This window comes from Pagrus pagrus, assembly GCF_965226575.1.
Source record: "Pagrus pagrus genome assembly, chromosome: 1".
Lineage (NCBI taxonomy): Eukaryota > Metazoa > Chordata > Actinopteri > Spariformes > Sparidae > Pagrus > Pagrus pagrus.
In genome coordinates this window covers 20,932,621-20,947,198 of record NC_140185.1, presented here as the reverse complement: position 1 = coordinate 20,947,198, position 14,578 = coordinate 20,932,621, and the positions used below count along the sequence as shown (strand labels likewise).

At 40.3% G+C, this 14,578-nt stretch overlaps 2 protein-coding genes across 5 annotated transcripts in view; one reads left to right on the top strand and one right to left on the bottom strand.

The window, feature by feature from the left end:
* igdcc3 (immunoglobulin superfamily, DCC subclass, member 3) overlaps positions 1-3,515 on the bottom strand; it is a 65,869-nt gene extending 62,354 nt beyond the window's left edge. The window contains exon 1 of one of the 2 annotated variants that reach the window (XM_084362677.1): positions 3,435-3,515. Coding sequence is in view for 1 of the 2 variants with exons in the window: in XM_084362676.1 (XP_084218802.1) it covers positions 724-790 (67 nt within the window). In the remaining variant the exon portion in view is untranslated. Of the gene's footprint in view, positions 1-723; positions 1,008-3,434 lie in introns of those variants that run through there. The other variant, XM_084362676.1, reaches the window with a different exon arrangement.
* A 15-nt stretch (positions 3,516-3,530) lies between these two features.
* The window catches only part of ano5b (anoctamin 5b), a 31,007-nt gene continuing 19,959 nt past the window's right edge, over positions 3,531-14,578 (top strand). Inside the window, exons 1-2 of one of the 3 annotated variants that reach the window (XM_084362651.1) lie at positions 6,818-7,175; positions 13,340-13,384. In XM_084362651.1, the coding sequence (XP_084218777.1) occupies positions 7,100-7,175; positions 13,340-13,384 (121 nt within the window). In that variant the 5' untranslated portion in view covers positions 6,818-7,099. Of the gene's footprint in view, positions 3,613-6,817; positions 7,176-13,339; positions 13,385-14,578 lie in introns of those variants that run through there. The other 2 variants (XM_084362653.1, XM_084362652.1) reach the window with 2 other exon arrangements.

Below are 14,578 nucleotides of genomic sequence, written 5' to 3'. Positions count from 1 at the left end.
TTTCTGAGTTTAAAACTGCACAGAGCAGGTTTGTAGGCATTACAGCATTTTGTCCTGATTCTCCCCTCAGTGCTGAACAGTTAATCCTGACACCATGTGGTTCACAATAACATGGGAAAGTTGCTCTAACTCTGCAGCCCTGCTATTACTGGGACACATGACTTAAAAGGCAGTCATGAGGAGAAAACCTCCTCTGATAACAGACAGGACCGGCAAGTGTTTCCTGCACATTTCACAGCTACAACTCGACAAATGTGACTTTCTCTCAGCGGACACCTTTGAGCAGGACATTCTTTACATTCTTCTCATTGTGTCCCTGAGAAAATAAATATGAAAAACTATCCAGAAACTCTGCTGAGCACACTGCACGTGGCTAACGTGTATTATTGTGGTGCTGCCTGCCTGGACGTCCAGGACCTCAAACGTTACACCAGATTGTGCAGCAAAAGAGAAACATGTAAACTTCTGCAGGATGCGCACACATAACTTTAAATGGATTATGCATGTGTGACCTGCAGGCACACATACCGCAGTGCACACAGCTCCTGCATTAGCCTTCACATTGGCATTTACTGCCGGAACACTAACGGACATCGGAGAGGGGGCCAAGTTCAGGGTGACTGGTGGTCAGCAGCGCACGTATCGCGGCTCGCAGCGTGCACCACGCTCCGGATAGCAGCACACAAACCCTCCACTGAAGGGTGATAACATAATGCCACTTACCGATTAAAGCATTGAGGAGTATTCCCAAAAAGCACGGAACAAGGCGGCGGCGCCTTGTGGATGCCATTTAAAAAACACTTGGAGGAAATATTCCGGCACTTGGACAAAACAACGTGAGGCGAAGAGACGTGGGGTTCAAAAAGAAAAGAAAGGAAAAAAAAGGAAAGACACACACATGCAGATATCCAGCTCCGGTCAGGGTTACTACATGTTCCGACCTACAGTGCTACAGTTCGGCGGCTCGCTGGGGTCGAACAAGCTTTCGCCATTTTAACCATCTATCAGGAGTCTGTCAGCATCCCGCTCTCTCTCCCTCTCTCTCCTCCTCACTGACTCTGCTGTATCCCAAAGACAGCCTCTCTCTCTCTCTCTCTCTCTCTCTCTCTCACTCACACACACACACACACACACACACACACACACACTCGAGCTGAATCCGCTCTCGGAACAAAAGAGCCGACTGCTGACTGCTTCGCTCCACAACGCACGAGAAACCTGCACAAGCTGCCTGATGTCCGCGTGTCAGTAACAAATAAAGCACCTATTAATGATGCAGCTCGGTGCTAACAACACAGCTAACAGTGTCAATAATCTGTAATCATTATAATGAGTCAAACTGACATCAATGACCACAATAACAAACTGTGATGTAATAACAGGCTGAGAGTCCTTCTTATAATACGGATACAGTGACAGATAGAAGTCCAGCAAATGTGTCTTCTGTCCTTGGCTGCACACATGTTACACAAAATATATGATGCAGCCTTATAAATGACACAAAAATAACAGCAACCATAAAGCATGTTGTCCACACTGACCACATGGCAGCTGCTAGTGTGTGTGTTTTTTAAAAAAGCAGGCTCAGTTTCATAAGGATAATAAAAACATCACTACCCTGTGAGGTGGGTGTGCTTTATTTAAAGCTGATGGTTCAGCACATGTGAACCTGATATGATAAATAAACAAGGAGCACCTCTAACACTCAGTTACAACAAAGCAGCGGCGGTTCAACTGTACTCGAGCTCCCCCTAGTGGACACAGTGTGCATATCGGATCTCAACTTAAAAAAACAACTATTCTGTTATTGCAGTGGCCTTTGTCCAGTCACATATGATGTAATGCATAGTAAACTGATCTGAGCTCCTACTAAATGTTTTTCTTCTTATCTGTAATCAGTAACAAACAATATTAGGTGATTACAACCAGAGCTGCTACTAAGCATTATCTTCACGATCAATTAATTCAGCCATTATTCCTTTGATTAATTGATTCATTGTTTTAGTCCATACTATATCAGCAAATGCTGAAATAATGCCCATTCCAGTTTCCGAGAGTTCAGGTGACATCTTCATTTCTATTATATTAAACGGTGAAAAGCAGAAATTCTTCACATTTGAGAAGCTGGAACAAGAGAATGATTAGTATGTCTTCCCTCATTTTGCTTGAGATATGAGATTAAACTAGGAAAATAGCTGCTGATTATTTTTCTGTCAAATGAATAATCAAATAAAAGTCTAATTGTTTTTAGCTCTATTTACAGTCATGGCATTCCTCAACATGTGTTGTTTCTAGTAAACTCAAAACAATCTTGTTTCATTGGGTGCCCATGTGTAGACAAAACATGTGATGATGATGTGATAATAACGTGAAAGAAGAGGACTAAACGGTAGATGAATATATCATCCATATAATAATCTTTACCCCCTATGGTTTATGATATAATCAGCCTAATTGATGCAATGTTACATTTTCATATTCAGCAGCTGTACTTGCTCTGAATGATGGTTTTAAACAGCTTGAAACTGCAAATGTGCCTCCTTGCATAACTCAACTCTCATATGTTATATATACAGTAACAATATGAGATTATTGGTTCTTTGAAGGTGTAAACAAGGTAAACATCTTACACTCATTCACAACAAAGCTGTGCTCTTTAAGTTGTACTGGAGCTCCCCCTAATGGCCAAACATGTACTTGACCTAAAAAAAAATAAAGCTACCAAAGTCACCTGTTTCACATCGTCCAGCCTCATAAAAGATCATTTGATTCAGCGGTAAACCAAGGATAACTTCTCATAAGAGATGGGCTTTTCTTTCCTTCTCTCCCTCTCATTCGCCTGTGTGATATCATAACAATTATATCCTATCACAGATGAATAACTACCACTAGATAGACAGGGCTCATTTAAACTGACTGGTATGCCAAAAATAAACACTGGAATGTAACATAAACTCAAAATAAGGCTGGCACCCCAAAACTTTGAATTTCCCTGCAAGATAGCCTTTAGACCTTAGACAGCTACGGTAACCTAGCAACGGCTTTAGCCTGTTCGACTTTAGCTAGCTAAGGTAACCTAGCAACGGGTTTAGCCTGTTCGACGTTAGCTAGCTAAAGTTACCTAGCAACGGTTTTAGCCTGTTCGACTTTGGCTGGCTAAGGTAACCTAGCAACGGTTTTAGCCTGTTCGACGTTAGCTAGCTAAGGTAACCTAGCAACGGTTTTAGCCTGTTCGACTTTGGCTGGCTAAGGTAACCTAGCAACGGTTTTAGCCTGTTCGACGTTAGCTAGCTAAGGTAACCTCGCAACGTTTTTCATGTACTGTTAAAGTTTAGCATGTCAGCTAGTTGCATTTCAAAGTATTGACCATTAAGTTACAGTTGAATCGTTTTTGTTAAATTGGCTTTATGGCCAAAATTACAACAGTCACTCACATAGTTTTACAATGTCCCATGCCTTTTAGTGCTGCTTGATGAAAAAACGTGATCACCGAAGTCAGTCATCCTCTTCAGGGTCATGTTCTCCACAAGTCTCTGGATCAAAGTGTTGGACCACACCTGAAGTGGACCACACCTGCAGACCAACAGATGATGAAAGGACAGGATTCTCCAGGTAAGGTATCATAAGCAAGCTACAAAAGATTTGAACAACACTTAACAGTTTCTGAAGATCTGTAATATCTGAAAATGGTAAAATGCATTAAAACACCCAACCTTTTCATTACAGTACTGAAATGTAGGAGTACTTATAAGTACTTGTAGGCCTGCCCTATTTTACTTGAGTGCTTGCAGTAGATGCAACTTTAAAGGCTACTACTCAACTATGCTTATCAGAGGGAAATTATATGCTGCTTTTTACATTTATATGACAGTCATATTGAGTAGTTACTTTCTAGATTAAGATTATACATAAAAACACTGGAGAAGCGTAGTACGCACTGTTCTCAGCATTTGGGATGTTCAGAAAAATAGTGTCTAGTTGGGGCCTCTTGTCATGTTTAAGACGTCACCAAAGTGACAACCAGACTTCTCAGATGGTTGTATTTGTATACTGATCAATACCCAAAGAAGGGAAATAAACCAATATTTCACACAAAGATTAGAGGAAAGTGCTAAAAATGACCTTTCCTATATCCCAGTAATCACCTTGTGTCCCCTCAGATATATTTTGCCAGACTGCTTGTGGACTAAACCATCTAACTGTGTATACCAGTTAAAACAAGCTCCACTTCAATGAAATGCTGCTTACATAATGATGCATTAGATTTCTCATAGGCTTTATATTAATATACTAATCATATACACTCACATGGGCCCTTTTCTGCATAGTTATTTGCTTCATTTTGTACAAATAGAATTTTGAATTGAGGTCATGAACTTGTAATGCCATTTTTTTTACATCTCTGTAATGGTGCTTTTGCTTCAGTAAGGGATCTACATACTCCGTTAGGCCAGAAAGCAACCAGGGACTTATTTTATTAGTTGTTTTTTAAAAAAATTTTGCCATAGTGTTCACTACTGGTTTATTATTCAGGGACACTGGGATTCGTGACCAGGGCCAGGGCTCCATTAAGTCATAAAGAGAGCTTCAGTATCAGCTAAAAAACAGCAGCTGTGATTTTAGTTGAAGACAGTGTACACCAATTAAGGCCATCATTGGTATTTGTTTAATCTGCTGAGAGGTGCATTTCAAACCAGGAAGGCCAGCCACCCCATTAACCTCTGGTAATTGGTACTGTGTGGTGAGTGAGTTGGGGAGCTAGTCTGTGCAAAGCCAAAGCTGCTCTGAGAGAGATTATCCTGATGATGATAATGGTGATATTTATAGGGGATCTTTTGAGATGTTGTAAGCAAAATATAATCTCAGGTGTTTAGTTTCAGTGTAATGGACATGGAAAACATTTAAGATGACCGATACACATTATGGAATGATGCTGAAGCTGATATTGATCCATTTTTGAGGCTGCCATTTGTGGTGTGGTTGAGCTGGACTGCCACAAACTCTTAGGACCTTTCTCATAAGCCACCATTTTAAAGGGTTTATATATTGTGACTCATGTCTTTATTAATAATTAATAAATCATTAACTATTATGCTTTATTGATCGGTATAAGCTGCTAATATGAGCAACTTTGCTTCCATGTTGTGAAACCATGGAGGCTCTTGCTGATGAATCATTAATAGTAGAGTCATTCATAAATCATCATTAGTTTTTCGCTTTAATTAGACATAAGTTGTGCTTATATAAATATTAAAAATCCAAATATGATAATAAAGTTGTTAACAAAAACATATAGCACCACTAGGTTAGAACAGCACGTCATCTGCATGCAGTTAAAGTATAAATGTTAAAAAGTCATTGATGAAGGGTTGTTTAATAATCCACCAAGTCCTGATGCTCTGCTGTCTTTTTCCAGAAGGTCAAAGTTGAGATGGTCCATTTGTCGGTCTACGAATTAATGCATGTTCATTAAAATCACTTAATTTGTGCTCCAGCAACTATATTTTGCACCTTTCGTAGTTACCTTAGACATCCACTGACTGTATTTTTGTTTTATTATTTCTAACGTGTTCTTATTTGCTGGTTTTTACCCGCATGTTTTCCAATTGTTTGAATTGTTATCGTGTATTACTCTTTCTAAATGATAATGCCCTTAATCTGCAATAATAAAGTATATTCACAATCTTCTCTGATGTGTCTGGTTCTTCATGCTGCAAACCAAATTTTTGATGCGGGACTGAACTACAGAGTCCAGCTGGAGGAGAATAAACACCAGCCAGAATGATTTTTCACCATCTGGCAGCCCAGATATTGTTCTGAGGAACATCTTATAGTTGAACACATCATCCTCTATATAGTCATGAATAATCATGGATTACATGCATTTCAGCAGCCACACACAAGACAATTACAAAGTCAGCCTACTACTTAGATCTTTACCCTGGCTTCCTGTCATCCAAAGAATAGTTTTCAAAATCCTGCTGTTGGTTTATAAATCACTGAATGGTACATTTCTGACCTGCTGCTGCGTTATGAACCATCCAGACCTCTGAGGTCGTCAGGTACAAGTCTGCTTTCAGTCCCTGGAGTCAGAACTAAACATGGAGAAGCAGCGTTCAGATATTATGCGCCACATATCTGGAACAAACTCCCTGAAAACTGCAGGTCTGCTCCAACTCTCACCTCTTTTCTGTTGCCACAGCCTTTCACTGAAGCAACTTCAAGGCTCTGAGCTGCACTGTGACTTTTATTTTCTATTCTTGTCTCTTTTAAACCTTTTCTATTTTAGCCTACTTTCCTATTTCTGAACTTATTTGAATGTTTTGTTTCTTGATGTCTTCCTACTTGTATTTCATGTATTTTAATACAATTGTAAGCCCCTGTGAAGCACTTTGAGTTGCCTTGTGTCTGAATTGTGCAATACAAATAGCCTTGCCTTATTTAAAATGTATCAACCCTTTATGAAGGAAAGTGGTAAAATTTCTCTTTATATAAATGCTGAAATAATCGTATTTCTTGTCACATTGTTGGCTATAAAACATTTAAAGAACATGTGCTGTATATTGTTATACTATGTGCAATATTTAAAATGGCCAGAAGGTGTCGTCATCGCATTGAAGAGTGTCAGCTCCTTGTGTTGTCTTATTTAAGGTCATACAGGTAACCTTCCTCCTCCTCCTCCTCCTCAGTATGAATGCGTCCTGCTGTTAGTTTACTCTCCACATGAACAAGACTTACAAACCTTTATTTTAACACTTGCATCGCAAATAATTTCAAGAAACCTCCCCTCTCTCTCCATCTCTCCCCCCATCATTAAAACACACATCTTTTGCCGACGGAAAAAGAAACCAGCCTGCCACTCCCCTTTATGTGTGCCTGCCTGGTCTTCTCGGGCAGCACAGCAGGGTTCAGCTCCAGCGAGGGTCGCGTTCACTGTAAATATGATCCATTTCCCTGATCGGAACCAAACCCATTGATTTCAGCGTGCGATCAGCCGGATACCTGCATGGTGGAGTCTGGATCTCATCATCCTCACAGCCCCGATCAGCCCACTTTGACTGAGGAGGTGAAGCCTTGAGACATAACACCGCCCGCCGCGATGAGACGAATAACGGGGAAGGCGAAGGATGAAACTTTGATCGAGCTGCAGAGCGCGAGCGATTCACAGACCGGAGGTAATTAAATAAAAGATCCACACATTGACCTTTAATGAGAGGGGTTAGGAGGTTTGTGTCTTGTGACAAATGGTTATATTTGGTCTCACTGCTTGTAGTAGCAGCACAGAAGACATGGCATCACTTTATAATCCAGTTAAAATGGACTTTTAAAGGATATATCCCTCTAGAAAAGCATTGTATCTGACGTGAAGGTCATGAAATCCTTTTGTATTTATATTATATTCTTTATAGCAGGTTAATTTTAATGTATGTAGCAAAGTATGCCAGTTTATCATTTGTAATTTCTATAATTTCTTGACTTTTTTCTTAAAGTGCAGCTCTTCTTAGCACTGAGGTCTCCACACAATTACATCACACTTGATCAGAGAGTGGGACAATTCATGGAGGATTTGGATTATAATTAAAGTCATCTCAGTCGGAGGTCAGGGATGTCAGATTCCAGTGAAAGCTGTGGCAGGATGATAAACCCACCATTAAATACGACTTCCCAGCACATGTCTCTCTTGTAGCTGATGTGTGTGTGTCAATTAGTATGCAGTGATCCCATGACAAGCCAGGAGGCAAACACACACACACAGGCGTGCTGAGGAGTTTGTGTTTTGCTTTGCGTCGCACAAATGTTCCTCAAAACTAGTGACTGCAGAGGGTCAGTGAGGTCACACTGCCAGGTATTCTCCAAACTGAGGCAGATTTGTAGGATCTGTGTTAATTAAAGTCCCATCATCAGACGTCACATCTGTAAAATCTCTGTAGATGTTGTGCTTTAATATCCATCCCAAGAAGCTTCTTTATTTCTTTGTGGTTTTTCAGGGATAATGATCAGAAGTGAGGTGTGTGAGTAAGCAAATCCATTTACCTCCTCTCTGCTTTCTATCAAGCTGTCGCACTTATGGGATTACCTCCTCTGAGATGGGCAGTCAGGCTTCACTGTGTCTTTGCTCGACTGCAAACCACTGTCAGTGTTGTGGTTTCAAACAACATGCTCGCTAGAATCCATCTGAAGGTGAAGAGTGTTGACGGAGAGCTCGGTCGTAGATGTACTTTCAGACATCAGGGTGATGTGATTTAATTGGTTTGACATTATTTGTGGTTTTCATGTAAGTAAATCTGCGGAGACACCAGAACATGAGCGAAGATTAATAGCCCCCACTTCCATTAAGCTCCATATGTCCTATTACTGGAGGGCTGTTGGCTTTAAAGTCCTGCAATGATCTCTATCTGTAGTGGCTTTCTTACGCAACAAAGCTGCCAGACAGAGGAAAATGCAGAAAATTACTGCTTTAGTTCAGTCTGCGTTAGGTAACAGTGTTTTTTCATTGTCAGATCAGGAACATAAGTGGTTGTTTTCCCCCTAATACCTGAAATGTCATACATTTACAGCTAAAAGGAAAGTGTGGGCAAATGGAAAGGCCAGCTCTCGGGGTGGAAGATTGCTCTGCCATAATGTGAGGCCCACTTAAAGGTCTTAATTAACAATGCATGAATCCAAAAACTTGTTTTTCCAAGAAAGCAGATTAGTGTGATGCACAGTGATAAATAAGTGAAGTGAAGCTAACACAGACTGTGGATGTCCTGACACTTGTATCCCTGTTTACATAATCCATACCTCACTTATCTCAGGGAGTAAAATTCCTCACTTCAACCTGTTTTATCTTCTGATTAACTGTCTGAAGTTAGTCAATGCCAAATAGGTCAGGAGACACGATGCTTTGCAACAGAAAGTTGCAGGTTGGGAATCCATAACATGAAAAGCAAACATGGAGGATACTCTAAGAGACAGGAAGTGCGTATCTTTTGACCCCCGCTTGTCCCCTGGACTGGAAAAGTCTGGTGCTCAAGTGATAAGAGCCGTGCCACACTGAAATGAAGATGAGTCAGAGAATGAGAGGCTAACGTTTGAGCTTTGTTTGCAAGATAAAGTTGCTCGTGGGTTTTGTTTTGGACAATCAAATACAGAATAAGTCAGAATACACATTTTAAGAATCAATATATTCTTATATTTCAATTCTTCTGTGCTGCTGTGGAAGTCATTTTGATTTGCAAACCACCACCAAAGGAATATACTCAGACATCCCTGGAAAGCTACATGCATGTAGTATATGAGATGAAAGTTGATCCTGAGATCAGTAGTACATACTGTATTCTCATCTTACCTGTAGTGCCACTGTATTTATCCCTCTTGACTGTTTGTATGTGAGTTGCCAGGTTTTGGAGATATCGGCTGAAGAGATTTTTGCGCTCTCCCAATAAAGAATGGAACTGGACGGCTCGTGACTTGTGGTGCTCAAAACTCAAGGTAATCACAGACTTGTGCAGTTTCATGTAGGAACTACTTTCTTTCCATATTACCATGCAGAAAGAGGCATGCTACTCATGGATGAAAGGCTAGCTAACTTAGCTAGTTAACATTGCAGCTCAGCTGAGGCAGAAGCCATCAATGCTTACATCCAGCGCCGTCACGACCCTGAGCCTCTCATCCCTGAGCAGATGCGTGCTTCCATCTGCACAGTGTTATGGTGTATGTAAAAAGAAAATAGTTCCCTATATCCTGCTCACAAAAGGTCTGTAGATCATCTTGAGTAACTGGGTCAAGATTTCTGTTGCTCTGAACACCACAAGCTGAGTGCTGTCTAGTACATCTCCACGGCTCATATCTCCAAAACCTGGCAGCTCACACCAAAATAATCTAGATGGATGGAGAAACAACACAGCTAAGAGGGAAAATATGTGTTTTGGATTTCAGGATGAATTGTTCCGTTAATGAAAACAGTCAAACTCAGAGCGGAGCATGGTTTTCTTTTTTAAGCTTCTTTTTCTTGATCTTTCTAGAAATGCGATTGAGTGCCGAAGTTGTTTCAATATTTTAACACTTTTAAAATTAGTCAGCTTTACAGTTATCGACACCTGTAGTTACGTATGTTAACCTGTAGCTCACCTGTCTCCAAACCCTACATGTCGACCGAACAGCTGGTTGAAGTCACTCAGTAGCACCCACAGCACTGCATCACTGACAGATCATTAAGGGAAATGAAAAAAAAAACCCAGGTAATTTATTGAATTGCAGTGTGTTATTTGAACGTAATAACAGCACAATCAACTCTTTATTGTGTTATCAGTGAATTGTTAAAAACAACATGGTTGTCTAGAGTGAATTGCAGGTTAACAGACTGGTCTTGCTCTCCAGGGGCTTTGTTCAGGCTCTTATCAGTGTAGACCTCCAGCCACATGTGAACGAGGGGAGAGAGAAAGAATAGGAAGTGGTCTGTCCTCACCTTATGTGTTTGGAGTGTGAATGACCTCGTTCACAGCTGCTCAAACACTGATTTATAGACTCATGTCCCGCTACTGGATGGACACCAGATGCACTGTGACATAATATACAATTTGGTGGCTGGTTGTCTGAACTTAAAACACCTAAATCCTGCTTTGGATTTGGACTCGAAGCTTTTCAGCAGCAGGTTTCCAGTTGTTTTTTTAATCATCCAGCAGGGACAGCCACACAACAATTCTTATCACATGACTCTCCGTTTTAGTGCTCTTGATAATGATTACTCATATTTTTAGGGATTTGCTTCCATTTAAGGTGATCTCACTCTGCTATCTGCAGACCAGCCAATGAGGTCATCTTCCCGTCTTTAGGTGAAACAGAGCCAAGGAGTTGCTATGGAAACCGGCCCTGTAATTGTATTACCCCCTTTGATGGAGGCATGATACTAAATAAGACATGGAAAGCACACTAGAAGACAGCTACAGTACAGTTGTTTGTGTTTCAGACTGTGTGCCTCCCCTCTGCCTCGGCCTGTTTGCCTGGTCTGGAGTACGTGAAACACTTAGACGAGGGAAACAAACACTTGCATAGACCATTGAATTATGTTTTATTTATGTGAGCAGGAAGGATCAGGAGGATCAATAGGTGCTATATTTGTCGTACAGTATCTCATACAGTATTCCTCCATAAAAGTTGCCACTGTCCTGTCTCATGAGTCATATCAAACCAGGTCAAAGGTTACGTATCATCCAAGACAAGCAAGAAAGCGACTTTCTGCGTCCTAATCTGTCCTAACCAAGCACTCTTTTCTTCAAACATGCCTTTTACAGCAGACCATCGAAGATATCGACGTGTTTCAGTGTTGTGGTGTCATTCGAGGTCAATACATCATTTTCTTTACCCTGCTCATGACCTGTTGTGTGTTTTGGACTGATCGGGGCCATCCGGAGATTGTCAGGACACGTCCCATTGGGACCACAACATCCTGGTGATAAGAGTGTGTTACTCGTCATGGTATTACACGCCTGATGCAAACACACACTCTGAAGAACACACTGGTCACTAAAAAGACCACAGTAATGCTTTATATGAAGGTCCTTGTAGTAACTCTAGTTAGTAGCTAACTGGGCCTGTTTAAGTCCTAAAAAGAGGCTTATTAATATTAATAAGACACATAAGCGTCAATAATAGCATCACAAACATGTTTGAATACATTTATAAGATACTGGTTAACAGTTTGTAGACTGATTGATAATGTTATAACAACCTTATAAGTTTCTAATAATTGTTTATAACAGCATTAAACACATTTCATGAGTTTATAAACACTATAATGTGATTGTTGAACCTTTACTAAACTTTTCTGTTGCTTTATTAAGATTAACACATACATTATTTTGCATTAATTAGCAGTTAATAATGCTTTATGCAGCTACCAGAAGAGAAATGTGCGTTATTAAGGATAATAAATTATTTATCATGCACTTATTAAAAGTTTTGATAAAGATTTCAAGATATGTGGCAAGGTTTCCAGGGTCCTTTTATTATACAAATATAAGAAACTTATAGGGTTTTATTAACGTACTTTAGCAGCATATAAAGTGTATTTATAAACAGAATAACAGTAAAAGTGATTATTATGCTATTATTTACATATAGTCTTACGAATGTTAATAAGAACCTCATGAAGATTTATAAGGGCCATATTTCCTATTAACTAACGCTCACTACAAGGAGCCTAAAAATATTGCAATATTATTTTAAGGCCATATTACCCAGTCCTACTTCGAGGTCCATTCAGTAGCTGTTCTGGACCTGTCCGAGATGTCCTTTCAGATTCAGAAAAAAATGGAAATTTGAAGATTTACGATTCCATGACATTAGGGCAATACCATTTGCTGATGAATGAATCATATGATGCCTACAAACCGTGAGGTGAGATTGTTTTGCAAACTGCTGTTTCCAAGATCAAGAATGAACTTTTCATTCTATTTTTTCTATTTATTTTTACTTTACTTTACTTTACTTTAAAACTGATATTTGACTGTAGTAGTTTCTGAATTTTTCCTTTTGTAGATAGTTTGCTGACTTGACAGGAAGTGTGGGTAGAGCGATAGAGAGGATGTCTTGTCAGAGAAGAGCCTGGCCCGGTTCGAGCTCAGGATGTTGTGGTTTCAGTGTATCGTGGTGCACCCGACGCCTGCTAGACGATCAGGACTCATTTCACTCGTGTGTTTTGGTATGAATGTAATATTTCAGTCGCATCTCCCAATGAAAGGCACTCCGCTTATAGTGGATGACTTTTAGAGTGACCAGAGTACGAACCTTTATCACATCAATATTTCAAATGCATCTGTTCCCGCCTAGAGGGATGTGTCAGCGCAATCTGTGAGACGTTTTGTATCACTTCCCTTGAGAAAAGGTTCAGGTTGTCATAATGCAGAGTTGTGGTTAGTCAGTCTGGTGACTATCTGACGAGGTTTAGATCAAGGAAAAAAAAAATCAGTGTGTGTGTTTGAGAGGGGTGAGCAGGGCGGTGTAGCTGAGTGCCAGCCTCGTGGAGGAGCTACACAAGAGCTGTTATTGGTGCACACCCACACAGCCTGCTTTGAGTCATAGTGAAAAACAATTTGGTTTGTTATTGAATCAAATCTACACTGCCCAGAGCATCATTTTCAGTTTATTGCCGCTGTTTGTTTAGATGCTCTGCTGCAGTTGGCAGCACCGGTCTGATCAACATGATAAACCCTGCTGAGCTTTTGGGTTTGTTTGTTTTCTCTGCGTTGGTTCGTCTAAGTGGGCCCTCTGCACTATTTTGTGTCGACATGCATATTCACCTCTCCTGACCTACTGTATAAGACTAACCTGTGTCTATCTGTCTGTCCTTTTAAAGATGGTCCCGCAGTGTTGACCGCATTCAGGATCAACCTGCACTCAGGTACGGGCAGATCAGAGGCTTTATGTGGCGCCTGTCTGTCCGTCTTCATCCTCCAGCTGTTTCTCGCCTGCTCTCTCTTCATGCTGAACTCTCCTCAATAGTGGAGCGTATTTCTGTTTCTGTTAATTCCACAATGCTTTCCGGTTGGCCTGCTTATCAGACCCAGATGTCTGTTTGTCTGTCTGCTCTGTCAGCTTTCATCTCATCTGCACAGCCTGACTCCTGGTAGTTAAGTGTGCTGTGTCCTGTCTTCATGGCCGGAGTGTCAAATCTGCACTGGTGCATGCGATCTTATACTGTAGAGAGGCATGTGAACGTGATAATGCGTTGCCAGTGTGTACCATGAGGAGATGTACTGTACATTTCAGTACATTGAGCTTGCTATACTGTTCATACTGTGTTAGCTCTCGCTTATATGTGTCTGCAGTATACCATTGTGAGCAATGTTGCAAGTCAATGATTTAAAGCAGGACAGCTTTATGTCAGTTTTGGATTGTTTAAAAAGATTTAAGGACCTCAAATTTAATTATTTAATGTTCTTGGTTTGTTGTCTGGTTATTTTATCAACAGTTACTCAGCTGACTTCACACCACAACTGGTGTACGATGGTGGACGAAGTATTGTTATCTTTTTACTTAAGTTTAAAGAAGGAAAAAGTGAAATAAAAATAAATAAATACTCCATTACATCAGCAATAGGCCTGCACGATATGAGGAAAATCTGCGATGTGCGATAACACTGTTCAATATTTCGATGACGATATAACTTGCAATAAATAAACAGCAATCAAATTTTAACTTCAGAGGAAGTACAAACATATTAGCAGAACAATCCTCATTAGGCGACTTAATGGCCTCTGACACAGCACTGCATCAGCCAACAATATTGTTTATATATTATGGATAATAAACATAATATCAATATTAATATTGATCTTGTTTATATTACTGATGCATTAAGGCAGGGCTGCCCAAACTTTTTCCCTTGGAGGGCCAAAACTTTGTCTTTAACAAAGCATTGTATTGTTTCGATGCAAAATGGTTCTGTATGGAAGCCCTGAGAGGCCACATTTATGAAAGACAAAAACATTGTGGTGATCCAGATCTGACCTCAACTGTTTGTTCTCCTATGTTTATGACTTGAGAACAGTGTTGGGGGTAACGTGTTACAAAAGTAATGTGTTGCAGTAACACA